The following is a 13,525-nucleotide window of genomic DNA, read 5'->3' as shown; positions in this document are numbered from 1 at the left end:
ATGCTTAAAATAATTGCAGAAAGCTGGGAGATGTTGGCAAATACGTACCGTATACCAAAGCCTACTTGGTGTTATCCATTCATGCTTTGTATGGATGTTTGCAGAAAATAAACCTAGAGTAAATGTAAAGGGCTAGGTTGGCACAATAGTTGAAACAGACCATCAAGCAAGCTTCTAAGTGGTATTAAATCAAAGCTAACAAAGTCCACTAGGTGCTGCTGTTTGTTCGATTAATCTAAATGGTGGTGGATCTAAATACCATCATTGAACCCATGCAACTGAATTAATCTGCTAAGACTAATTAGCAAATTAAGGGACTGCTTTCACCCCACCCTCTCGATATTTCCTCGCTGTCGCTCCCATCCTTTCCTACTTCATTTCCTCTCTTACAACCTCTGCTTTCTGCCTTTTTCCCCTCTGCCTTCAAACAGGCCTGCAGCACCCCCTTCTTAAAAAAAAAAAAAAAACCCTCCCTTGATCCCTCATCCGTCCTGTCTCCCTTCTCCTGTTCTTCTTTAAAACCCTAAAGTGAGCGGTACATCACCAGCTCTGCTTTCTTGTCAACACTAACTTTCTACTCTGTCTATGCCGCCTCCTTCTCCTGTGTCTTAAATCTCCTCAACCTCTCGCCTCTGGTCTCAGTCAATCACTCTATTCTCCTGTCCTCCCTCGCTGACCTGGGACTCTTCGGCACTGCTCGTCTGATTCTCCTCCTACTTCTCTGATCGCAGGTACCAGGTGTCCTGGCATGGCTGACCCTCTGCCTCTTGCCCCCCAAGGTTCAGTCCTGGGACCCCTTCTGTTTTCTCTCTACACCTGCTCCCTGGGTCCCCTCATCTGCCACAGCTTCTCATATAATTTCTGTGCTGACAATACCCAGATCTTCCTCTTATTTTCTACTGATTTTACTGTACCTTACAACTGCACTTATCTGTAATGTGATAGTTTGTAAGTCGCCCCGGCTGAGAAATAAATAAATAATAATAATAATGATCCATGCCTGGCTTCACAGACTACATAATGTTACCTGGGTTTGTGTCATTTGTTAATAATTATAATACTGTAACAGTATACTTAGGGCTTTTGACTCAATTAGTTTGTGATTGAATATTAAAGCAATGCCACAATAGATAAGTAGAAGAGCCTTTAGATGATTGTTAATGCTATAAATCATACATCACTTTCTTTTTTTTAATTTGCATTGCTATAGAATTACTAATGGTCCCATGTGAATAGGATGTGTGGCAATCACGCACTCTCCTTACTTCTGCATACACTTATTACAGATGTGAAATGTGCACATGCTAATAATTACTGTTACTTTAAAAAAAAAATAAGATTTGCTTTCTAACACAATGCAAACATCTGCTTAAAATCTGCATATTTAAGTGTCTCATATTAGCATCAAATTCTTACCCCTATGAATAAAAATGCTTTATTACAGTTATCATTAATTATGAAATATGAGCTACGCAAGACAAGCTGTGCACCATGGGAAATGATCAATGTCAGTGTCTTAGCATTAAGTGCCAATTTGCTTTAATTACATTATTGGTGAAGGAAATTTTGTTGGATTTCAGAAGTCATTTTTCATTGCATGCAAAAAGAAAATATGTACTGTATATAATTTTACAAAAATCTGTAATGTAATTTTAAAGTCAGGAAAAAATCCTGCCACCTATTAAACACCAGGATTGCTGTTAAACTCTTGCCCACATGAACCAAAAAAAAAAAACGTTCCATCGATAAATGACGTGCTTCTGTGGTAAGGCTTTGAATTTCAAGCAACAAAAGTAAAAACAAAGCTGGAAGTTTCCAATGAAGCTGGTTGGATTTTGAAAGCTTTTAAGTGGTTTAGGGGTAATGTGTGCATTAAAATATAATCACAACCAGAATGTCACAAACAATAACAATAACCTAATGCCATTTCAGCCTATTTGCAAACTGAATAATTAATATGACATTGACAATTTTATGAAATCCTAAGAGAGGAAAAACTGACATGAAGAGAAGGTTGTTTTTTTGTTTTTGAGGTTTTGATTTTGTTTGTCGTTTTAAAAGAAGGTCATGCCATACCGATTGATCTAAACCCTATACATTTTGGATCTGAGATGTTATTGGTTTTACAGATTTTCAGTAAGATCACAATGTGCTTTATTAATGAGCTGCATAATTGGGCCACATGCAGCTCTAAAAGAGATTTGAGACCCTTTCTATATTGCGTTACCAGAAGAAGCTTTAGAAATAATTGATTTGTCTTAGCCATATGTCGTTAACACTGTGAAGCTCCAAAGACTTAAAAAATGGAATCCTTGAAATCACATCAAATAAAAAAAAAAATCTCTCTCCAAAAAAGCGTACTTTTCAAAATAATAAAACTCCAGAAATGTAGGCCACTTGATTTCAAATGACTCAGTGCGAATAGGAAACCGTATTATTTTCTACAAGTTGTCTACAGTTTTCAGCTCAAGGCACAAGCACATATTCCACTGGGCTGCCGCATGCCCTAACCACGAGAAAAGCATCGTCTGTTAAAACGGAGGCAATCCCATGACACCTTCTGTTCAGTCACCCAGGAAACTGTCCACAGGGGCTCAGAATGGGACTGTGAGTAACGGCAAGAAAACCGTTGCTTGTTTTTTTGTTTTTCTTTTTTCTCTCCCTAACAAATGCTACTTTAAACATTGTAAGTATACTTGATTGCTGCACCCAATCTATTAATTAGTTATTCAAACTCAATCTCATTCATGTGTTACATTCTTTCACCTTAATTACATAAATATAATCTCTTCAGTGTAAAATCAGTTTGCAGATCCAAAGCCAAACCAAAATCACGCTGATTAGATTTAATATGGAAATATTTCTTTCGGTTAAGTAATCTATTAAAAATGAGAAAATCATGTATGATTTATAGACCAAAATCATTCAAAGTTACCATACATTCAATTGTTTATGCCATCTACTGGAGCTCTACATTCTAAAGCAGTCAACACTGAATTACAGATCAGTGTGTGTGAAACAAAACACACTGCAATGTTACTGAAAGTATTAGCACAACATTTAAAATATACATATACTATAGGACTGAAGTACTATAAAACAGGTCAATATAATAATATAGCAATGAAAAAGGTTATGTTTACCACCATAGGGCTCTCTGTGTCAATCTGTATACAGAAACTCTTTGACAAACTTATTTAGAGAAGGACATCCACGTTTCAGTACCTGGAGCCAGTCGATAGAGGAGAATCAGTCATGGGCAACTCCAGTCCGGGAGGGCCATTTTACACCAGGCTGCAAGAACTGGATTGGGGTTTAATTAAGAACAAGGACCTGGTAAGGAAGGTTCAGACTTGCCATGCCCTCAGTTACATAATATGTATAAAGCCTTTAGTATTTATTCCAGTAAATTAACAAGCAGTATATTCTCTCCCCGTATAAAGAGCTGGTTTACGTGTCTGCAGTGCACCTGCTGGTAATCTACTGTCGGCTTGTCTTTTGCCTTCTTTTGTACTTTTCCTGTCTCACTTTCCGTGCTCGCTCCCTTCTGAGTCTTCCTCTCCTCCCCAGCTTCAGCAGCTCTTTTCTCTGCAGGCTTTGTGTAAGTTTGCCCCTTGGGGTAAGAGTAAGACTTTCTAGGCGATCTCCGCAGCTCCATCCCCGGTTTATCTTCCTTCCTCGTCCCTGGTGAAGCGTCCGACTCCTTTGTTAGGGTCTTATCAGGCTTCTTAAACTCGGGCGATTCAGATTCCTGCAGCTTTAGTCTGTCAAAAATCTGACAAACAAAAACCAGTATCATCACAGTCTCAAACTGGTAATCAAAGCTAAAGAATACAGGCTGCAGTGGACGTTTGGTGCCAAATTATTAACAGGTGTAAAACCAAGCGTTGTCACAAAAGCAAACTGGGTTATTTAACATTTGAAAATGTTCTGCATCCTGCCCTAAAACGCTGCAGTTAAAATGATGTTGATTTAGGGTGGCTGTGCCTCCTTGCTGTGCGACACTTACCCTTGTGATGGTCAGCGCAGGTTCGTGGTAGAAAGCTTTCCCCAGCACTGGTTTCCGGTAAGTCTCATCCACATCCACAAGGGCCTGTGGGTAGCACAAGGTAGATTCGTTAGCAATCTGGAAAGGTGCAGGTTTGAATCTAAAAATCAATCATGCTGTAGCTGGAAAAGACTATTGCCACTAACACTATTAATAAGATTTTAATTTACTGAGCTCTTTATGCATGCATACTGCCCTGGAGGCATCAAAAAAGGTTTGAGTACACAGGAATTGAGATAAAGATTTTAGTTTGGGGACTTTATTACACTTGAGTTAAAGGGAGACACACTGCCACTGCTGTTGGTTTTTAAACATACCATGTTCCAGAACTTGTCGAATGCGACCAGGAATCCCGAGCACACCCCGCGCAGTCCTTTAAACGTGCGAATGTGCACTTTGATCTTAAGTCTTTCTTTAACGCAGCGATGCAACTCTCCCAGGGGACTACCAGCGTGAACTGAAGAGGAGAAAGGACGAAAATGAATGAATTTGTCCAGCTCACTTCAAATACTGTAGCGGCCGCGTCTATTCAAAAAGTGGGCTTCTAAATAAATAATGAGTGAACACTGGTAGGTGGATGAAAAAAACTGACACGCTTGCCAAAATACTATCAATAGGACAAACTTAATCCATTAAGGTCACTGTTCCCATTTGAGAACAGGCTGCCATTTACCTGTTATTTTAAATGTCTAACTATATTGTGATACCTACTTTTGTTAACCGCAAAGGTTAATCTAAATGTAATGTCTCAAATTAAATAAATATGTCTTGTGTTCTGATTTTTTCAAAGAAATGAATGGTACCTGATGGGTTAATAGACAAACAATTAGTAAAACAACAGAGCCGTCTCCATCAGCACTGGCTTAATCCGCTAAAAAGAAACAAGAACAAAAGTGCCTGTGTTTAGCGAATATAACCCCTAGAGAACCGTAACAGTGTTACTTACGCGGCATCCGGGTGAGAACATTTTTGGGTGCCTTTGCCCTCCGAGGAAGCCTCTTCCTACCGCTGCCCCCCTCTTCTTCACTCGCAGGATTATTAACCATAAGCTTTTTCAAACGTTCAATCCTCTCTGGGTCCGGGACGCCCTTCTTCGACTTTCTGTTTTTCTTCTCCACATTCTCGGGTTTAGCTCTCCCCCGTCCGCCTTTTAAAAAGCTCTCATACTCTGCCAAGTTATTAAAACATTTCACATTGGGGTACGGTAAAGGAATATCGGGGGAGTAAAGCGCCAACAGGGGGTCGAAGTGATCAGAACTGACATCTAATCTGGCCCTGTGACTATCAGCATCACTGTCTTTTTCTGCCTGTCTCCCCGTTCCAGTTGCAACGCCGCTTGTTCCTGCTTTGGGTTCTTCCCTGGTACGACTTGTTTCTCTTTCTCTCTCCTCCATGTTTGAAAGACCCGCAGCTGAGCAGCATGGGGAACTTCTCATGAGGTAGAGCGCTGTATCGTGCACTGTTTACCAGCAGGGGGCGTACAAGACACAGAAAGTTCTTTGACACGGCTGCACATTTCAAAGGGTATAGTTTTTAGTGGACGTGGTTATGAAGGAAAAGAACATTCACTATATCCATACTTGCATATAATTTAAATATGCCTTATTTAAATACTTATGTAAAAAAATCGGTCACCCATCTGTTTTTTTATTGCTATAGTTACTGCACCCCGTTATTGGTCCAGCATACCGTTTCTGGATGTTATTGTAAAATGAGAACAAAAAACAACTTAGCTTTGTTTCTGGTACGACATGTATCATGTAACACCACTTTGGAAACCAAGGTTTCTCGGTAAGAACGCGGCATGATTAAATAATTAGAAGCAAAAAGAAAACAAACGAATTGCATAATTATCTACCAGTGTCCTAGTAACACAGATTTCCATTATGATTAATTTCTTCTTTCGTCAGGAAGGTTGAAGGTAGGAATACTGCCGATTTGTACCCCTAGTGATTTGGTATATTCTGCTGTGTATCCCACGTGGGTATACAGTGAAGGGGAAAGTAAACAGACTGTCACGTTGAGGTAGCAAATACATAATATTGTGGCTAGGCACTTCTACGTGTTTAATGGTGACTTTGTGATACCTTATAGACTAACGTCTAATGTTCACATTGCTACGATATTTTAGTGCAATTTGAATAAACTATTGCTTGGTTTAACATATCGTGTGCGAGGCTATGTACTGCAGTGTATGTAGACTTCTTTTAGTATTTTAGAATAAATTCTTTACATTGGTCTGAACCACAAAGCAACCAAAACAACTATACCGACGCCTAACCAATGGAACTATACCTACCCATTTTTTTAAATAGTCTGTTTGGTCTTTTGTTTCTTTGCCTCAGAAAGCTGATGTTAAACAGCAAGCGTCTGACCCCGCTCTACGAATCGTTAGCGTCGTATTTCCTGAAGCCTTCAAGAGGACGTGCCGTTTTTGCAAAGACTTCACCAGTCCACCTCATCAGCCTTAGGACAATGGCGAAGAGCAAATTCGAATACGTCAGGAATTTTGAGGTTGATGACACCTGTTTAAGAAACTGCTGGATTGTGGTTAGATTGGATGGGAGGAATTTCCACAAGTGAGTTGAAAATATTTGAAGAACTACAATAACATCTGTCTAGGCAGAGACAGGTTCATTTTCATTCGACTGTGATCAGGTACTGGTATAGTAATCTAGCAGTTAAGTGTAGCCCTTTGTTTTTTATTGACATCCCAAGAATTGCAAGGTCGAGTTTCATGCTGTAAGTTACACTGTGTGTGGACAGTAGGCTGCATCTGTAATTTTGTCAGACCCTCATTTTTTAACCCTGTAGGTTTGCAGAGCAGCACAGTTTTACAAAGCCTAATGATGACCGTGCATTGAACCTGATGACTAGGTGTGCCCAGGCAGTGATGGAGGAGCTGGAGGATATAGTGATCGCTTACGGGCAGAGTGACGAGTACAGCTTTGTTTTCCAAAAGAAGTCAAACTGGTTCAAAAGAAGAGCCAGGTAGGATTTGGAATGTGTCGATTTTTAATAAGATGAATAAACAGGAGTCCATCAGTCAGATGGTTGGAATACGTGATAATGAAATCCAAATCGTTTTCATCCAGCTAGTTCTTAGAACTGCAAAACAGCCACTGATCTCAGAATTATGTGCATTAACAGTTCAACAGTGATTAACACTGTTTTATAGTACTTCAGTCCTATAGTATATGTATATTTTAAATGTTGTGCTAATACTTTCAATGACATCTATATGAACGCTGTGGTGTGTACAAACTGTTTCAGTGGAAGTTCACTGTAAAGCAACTTTCTTTTTCTTTTTTTTTACAGCAAATTCATGACACATGTGGCCTCCCAATTTGCTTCAAGTTACGTGTTTTATTGGAAGGATTATTTTCAGGACCAGACTCTTCTGTACCCACCAGGGTTTGATGGGAGAGTCATTCTGTACCCCAGCAATCAGAATCTCCGCGATTACCTTAGCTGGAGGCAGGCTGATTGTGAGTGTGCTTGATTGATCACACTTTCGTTTAATCCAGGGGGGGTTAACAAAAACCTTGGGGTCTGTTCTGTTGCAGACTCCAGATTCTTAATTGTTTAATTGACCCTGCTGCAGATCATTTAAATAATGCAGTTAGTTTATTTAATTAATGGTCTGGGAAAGTCATGGTTGCTCACCCCTGTTTTAAGCATCTGTTAATAACCTATTCTTGTAATTATTGTCCTATCTTTCCAGGCCATATCAATAACCTTTTCAACACAGTGTTTTGGAATTTGGTGCAGAAAGGTGGACTGACAACTTCTCAGGCCGAAGAGAAATTGAGGGTAAACATGTTTCTCTTCTTAGTTTTACAACAAACAGCTACTGGAAAATGTAATGTAATGGCTATATAACCTGCTTCTGTAGACGGGTTCAACACACACTTAACAAGCCCAGTGACTGTAACAACGCTGTCATCTTATTTCTAGAAAAACACAAGTGCAGTGTATTTGACTGAGTTATTTTTATCTGCTAAGTGCAGTAGTTGCCTAAGCTCAAGGTAATCCCTTTTAATGAGGGCTTTTCTCAGTCTTTGCTGTGCCACAGATACATCCAGCTGAAACTATGCAGTGCAGGTAATAGCTGTCTTTCTTTTTTTTTTTTCTTCCTAACAATGTATATAACAAACCCCCCAGATATTTTGCTTAGTGCATTTATTATACTGTCTGTAATCTGTAGTGATTTTCTTTACTCTTGTTTTGCAGGGTACTCTTTCAGGAGATAAAAATGAGATTTTGTTTTCTGAGTTCAACATCAATTACAATAACGAGCCTCTGATCCACAGGAAAGGCACTGCTCTTGTTTGGAAGAAGGTAACACGGTTGTGTTGTAGAGCAGAGGCATTATTAAGGCTGAACCTTTCCTACAGGGCTAGAAGTATACCACACCAGATTTGCTGTACATTTGGGGTCACAGCAGTGGTGCAAATATTTATTAGATAAACAAAATAAATACTAAACAAAAACAGTGTCACTAAATACTTTTTTTTTATCAAGCAGCTTTACTTGAAACCAGTATATTTGTTTTGTTTAATTTTTAATTTTTTTTTTTTTTTAAAGATTGATGAAATCACAACGAAAACAATAAAACTTACAAATGAAGAGAAAGAAAAAGAAATTGTAGTAACAAGGACCTGGAAAAAAGTCACGCCTCTGCATTGTGACCTCATCGGGGAGGAGTTTTGGGAAGAGCACTCAGAGATTTTGGAAGATAACAGCTAGCTGATGACACAACTGACACTGCAGTTTCTAAAGTGCTGAGAGCTGAGCAGAGCGCTCTGTAATGTTAGGTTTGTGGGACAACAAGGGAGGAGGCATTTGGTCTAACCACCTGTTGAGATGGATTCACAGGGCTTACTATAGGCTTTAGCAGGAATTTTCAGAAGACTTCTCTGTAATTTGTGAATTCATATTCCTGATGACCCCTTGAATAATCATTCCTAGAGTAGAGGTCAGAGACAAAGCTGTTATTTATCTAAATGTATATTTTTTATAGGCATGTTATAGAACAAAAGCAATATTTCTGAAAACTCTTAACAAGGAATTTTGACCAACCAAAACAAGGGAAATTGATTCAACAAATACTTTAGTTTTCCTAACTAAGCATTTAGACATTATCTGAAAGCAAATGTCTATTGACAGTAGGGGCAGACTTTAATAATAATTTTAATAAATAATAATAAATGGTGACTATTGTATTCCTTTTTAAATGTGTATTATTTTATTATTGCAGCTGGCAAGTTCATTTTTATTTATTTATTTTCTGCGTTATGAGAATTAACCATACCTTTAAATTGCATTGTTTTTCTTATATCCTGTACAATTTCAATTCGAATTCCAATAAAACAAGTAGACATATCAGTTGTGCAAGTTTAGTTACTTGAACGGTTATTAAAACTATTTCATTATCAATTGAACTTACACTTTTTCTAATTATTAATATTTTAACTTTGTTAATGTGACAGACTTTGTCCTGGTAAAGTATTTGTGATGTACCTTTATCACGTTTTGGTTGTCATGGTTTCTATTATGACACATTTGAACGTGGTTATTCCAGATGTTATTTGTATGACGCTTCTCGCGCCTAAGGTTGTCAGTTTGAAACTGAAGGTTCCGAAGTTGTTTGTTATCAACCGAAACAAAGCTAACAAATGGTATTGAGATCACAATAAACTCAATTCAAACCGATCATAATCTGCGCATTGCCAACAATGGATAGGCACCATAGACAAAATGATGTTAGAAACGAGGCGATTCAAAACAGGTCAGGGACCAGCGAAAGCGTCACCAACAAATCCGGTAACGTTTTACAAACAGAACATATTTCCAAAAACGATGACACGCCATCACTGGGCAATGAAAAGCAGCAACTACTGGAATCGAAAATTAGGAAAATACGTCTTGGAGATCTAAAGGATGAAACCATCGCGGGAACTAAAAGGCATGGTGAAGTGCAAATTATTTTAAAAGCCGAGAGTTTCAAAGAAATGGGTGAAAGAAGAGCAGTTGTCTTTTTATCGAAAGAGGAAGATAATAAAGCCGGTAAACTAGACACCCTTCATCATGGGCCAGCTGAGGAAAACAGTGGGAACAGCGTCCGGTTGTTTATCGAACAGGGCGACAGCACGGGAAATAGTATTAGACAAGAGGAAAATAGACCGGGGCATTGTACTACTTTCACTGTAACGCAGCCTCAGCACAAAGAGCTGATACATTTGCAACAATCCAGCGCACCTAGCGCTCAGAATCGAGGTGTCCCAATAACTCTTCACCATGTTATACCAGAAACAAAGCTCCACATTCAGGGTCCTGCATTTGACCCCGAAGCAACCAGGTTAACACAAGTGCCGTTTGATATCAAGCTACAGCCAATCGTGGAGCAGTCTGTAAAAGTTGAGACTAAAGACGTGCCCCTCACTGTCCCACCTTCAGATCCAGGTAAAACCGTTTAACTGTTAAAGCACTCACCGAAAACGTTTTATACTCTATTAATAAAAGAGTAATATATAAAACTCGCCTATGCGCAACACAAACATTGTAAGTTGGTCTGCTAAGGCTTATCTTGTGTGTTCGTAAAGTTCTGAAATTAATTGTTATTAGTTCATGTGCCATGGAAATGTTTATATTATGATAATTAGATATACTAATAACCTACTTTATTGTACTAATTCACTTTCACTATGAATAACTCATTTTGCAAGAGTTAACAGGGAAGACTTGGGTCGGTCATTAAATTAAAAGAAAGTGAGAAAATAAATGTGTCTAAAGGCAATCCAGTAAACGTTTTTCTTTTAATTAGGGGAATTTGAAACAGCCCAGAGTAAAGACCGAAATGGGCACATTAAACGTCCAATGAATGCTTTTATGGTCTGGGCCAGAATCCATAGACCAGCACTTGCCAAGGCTAACCCTGCTGCTAACAACGCAGATATAAGTGTGCAGCTTGGAATAGAATGGAACAAGCTCTCCGAGGAACAAAAGAAACCTTATTATGATGCAGCTCAGAAGATCAAAGAAAAGCACAGAGAGGAATTCCCTGGTAAGAACATGCACAGGTCAACAAGATTCTCACATACTGCAATGGGAAGCTGGTCACTTTTCACTTTTTCATGGCACTCTGAAAAGACAAACTAACATTTCAGAATATATACAATAATGTGTAGGACATTTTATAGTATCTATATTATTTTGGGGGACAGAGATTGGAAACTAATTAACTACCAGAATAGGGTTTAAAATACAAAGATGCATTAGAGGGTTTTATGATAGGAGCCAGACAGCATGTAGTATCTTTCTCACAATTTGAATCTGGCTGAAAAAGACTAGAATTATGCCTGATCACATAGCTATACAATTTGATTTACAACATTATTATTATTATTATTATTATTATTATTATTATTATTATTACCAGTGAGACTATTTCACAAAGTCTAGCACTATTGGAAGTCAGACGAAGGTCATTGCTAAAGTTGGCCACCAGGGGGCACTAAAAAAAGTATAAACTGGAGAAAAGCATTTAACTATATTCGATGTTGGCACGCTCAAATATCAACCCACACTTTATCTGAGAAACTATAAAATCACAATGCTTTATAAATTTATCTTGGATTGCAAGATAAATTTATAAAGCATTGTAATGCAATAAAAAGGCCTAACATATAACAAACTTTTTACCTCGGAATGTACGATTCAGTGTTTAAAGTTACAGAAGACTTTAATTGTTGCCTTGAATAATTTTGATAGGTTGGGTATATCAGCCAAGACCTGGAAAGAGAAAGCGTTACCCACTAGGCCTTTCATCATCTCTAATGTCAGGTGCTTCCCAAAGTGTCCTCAGTACAACTCCAGCTCCAGTCATGCAACCCACCACCTATTCTGTAGTGATCCCTAATATACAGACAGGTAGCTGCTCCTCTCCAGCTGCAGGTGAGTGTAGGAGTGTGATAGAGTAGAACTGATTGAATCAATAAGTCATAGAAGAGCTATAAATCTCATCATATTTAAAAAGAGTAAACCATAGAAAATGACTGGTGTATGGACTTGCATATTTATATACACTTGTATTCCAATGTTTAGTTTCCTGTATAATACAGCTGTAAGTTCCACCTTTGTGATTTCCATGTATTTATTTTTTATTACACATTCACAGTGAACAGTCAATCTTCCGTTCAAGCCACAAACAGCGCTGTCCAGCAGTCAGCCCCAGTGACCATGTATCAGCAATCCAGCCCAGTCCAGATGATGGTTACAACAGCCAACCTGCCGGCTCATCAGTCAGGCCCAGCCTCATGTTCAGTGATGTCTGTGAAGACTGATGTGCACCGCAGTATCCCCATGCCAGCCTCACTCCCAAGCCACCCTGAGACTAGGTTTCAGTGTGCTCCAGTGCAGTCCATGCCCAGAACCTTTGAGAGCAGTGGCATTTCCCAGTACCGCTACAGCACCCCCTCTGAGCTGCTGAAACCCAAGGAAATGCAGCCCAGTGTACCCAGCTGTTCAAGAGGACCACAGCTTCCTCCACCACCCCTTCCCCACCCACACGTTTACCCCCCACCCACCATGGCTCACCCAGCCAATCTCTTTGCACCGGCACCTCGCTTTCCATTCCCTCCCCACTACTTTCTACCAGGACCACACTACTTCCCATCAAGGTAACACATGATTTGTTTGATTTGAACTAAACCATAGATACAAAAAAATGTAGTTAATGAATGTGAGTGCATCACATACTTACTGTACTTATCTTGGAAGTGCATGTTTGATGCAAACTGTTATGGCAGATTATTTCTGTATACAGTAAGACATCAGAAATGCCATCCAGTTTATAAAAACCTGTGTGGCCATAACCTTTTGAAGCATACATTATTTTTGACATAGAGGTTAATGGGTGCGATTGCACACCCATTAGAGGTACATGTGTATATGAAACAGTTTGGATATAAACTTGTAAACTATGGTTCATAAAAGTGCATAATAAGATAAATGAAACATCCTTACACCACGTGATATGGAACATTTTAAAGATTTTTGGAAACTTTTACAAACTCAGAAATGCTAAACAGAAAAGCAAATGCTTACTATATTTGAATTTCATCAACGTACCGAGTGTTTTTTATCTTAAAATGCAGCCTTAAAACGTGTTCCTTTTCATTTGACAGCCCGTGTCCTTACAGTCGCCCTCCATACGCCTACAGCGATTATCCAAACCCAATGTCCGACTACCTCAGTTACTATGAAGACCGCTACCAGAAGCACGAGGCGATGTTTTCTGCCCTGAACCGGGACTACTCGTTCAGGGACTGCGCAGATGGGGGGCTGCACAACAACGAGGCTTATAGCAGCGAGGGCATGAATGAGCGGACTTACCACGGCAGCCACCCAGCAGAGGAGTATCTGAACTCGGTGCCGCCGCTGGACGTGGCCGCCCTGGAGAACGTCTTCACAGCG

At 39.3% G+C, this 13,525-nt stretch overlaps 2 protein-coding genes across 5 annotated transcripts; one reads left to right on the top strand and one right to left on the bottom strand.

Moving 5' to 3' along the window:
• Window positions 1-2,840: 2,840 nt before the first annotated feature.
• On the bottom strand, window positions 2,841-5,685 carry LOC117413266 (U7 snRNA-associated Sm-like protein LSm11). The gene is made up of 4 exons (XM_058996881.1): window positions 4,995-5,685; window positions 4,366-4,505; window positions 4,010-4,093; window positions 2,841-3,775 (listed from the first exon to the last, which is right to left on the bottom strand). The coding sequence occupies exons 1-4, from the start codon at window positions 5,482-5,484 to the stop codon at window positions 3,398-3,400; spliced, it is 1,092 nt and encodes a 363-aa protein (XP_058852864.1). The 5' UTR covers window positions 5,485-5,685; the 3' UTR covers window positions 2,841-3,397.
• LOC117413410 (probable tRNA(His) guanylyltransferase) lies at window positions 4,574-9,433 on the top strand. 4 transcript variants are annotated; one of them, XM_058996880.1, is made up of 7 exons: window positions 4,574-4,617; window positions 6,394-6,627; window positions 6,863-7,039; window positions 7,367-7,536; window positions 7,773-7,861; window positions 8,282-8,389; window positions 8,636-9,433. In XM_058996880.1, the coding sequence occupies exons 2-7, from the start codon at window positions 6,401-6,403 to the stop codon at window positions 8,795-8,797; spliced, it is 933 nt and encodes a 310-aa protein (XP_058852863.1). In that variant the 5' UTR covers window positions 4,574-4,617; window positions 6,394-6,400; the 3' UTR covers window positions 8,798-9,433. The 4 variants fall into 4 exon arrangements, with proteins under 4 accessions (XP_058852863.1, XP_033878462.3, XP_033878461.3 ...); XM_034022571.3 differs by lacking the exon at window positions 4,574-4,617 and adding an exon at window positions 5,745-5,839; XM_034022570.3 differs by lacking the exon at window positions 4,574-4,617 and adding an exon at window positions 5,834-5,969.
• The last annotated feature ends 4,092 nt before the right edge of the window (window positions 9,434-13,525 follow it).

Source organism: Acipenser ruthenus, chromosome 23, assembly GCF_902713425.1.
Source record: "Acipenser ruthenus chromosome 23, fAciRut3.2 maternal haplotype, whole genome shotgun sequence".
Classification (NCBI taxonomy): domain Eukaryota; kingdom Metazoa; phylum Chordata; class Actinopteri; order Acipenseriformes; family Acipenseridae; genus Acipenser; species Acipenser ruthenus.
The sequence above is the reverse complement of the archived record's forward strand: the minus strand, read 5'-3'. Positions and strand labels throughout refer to the sequence as shown.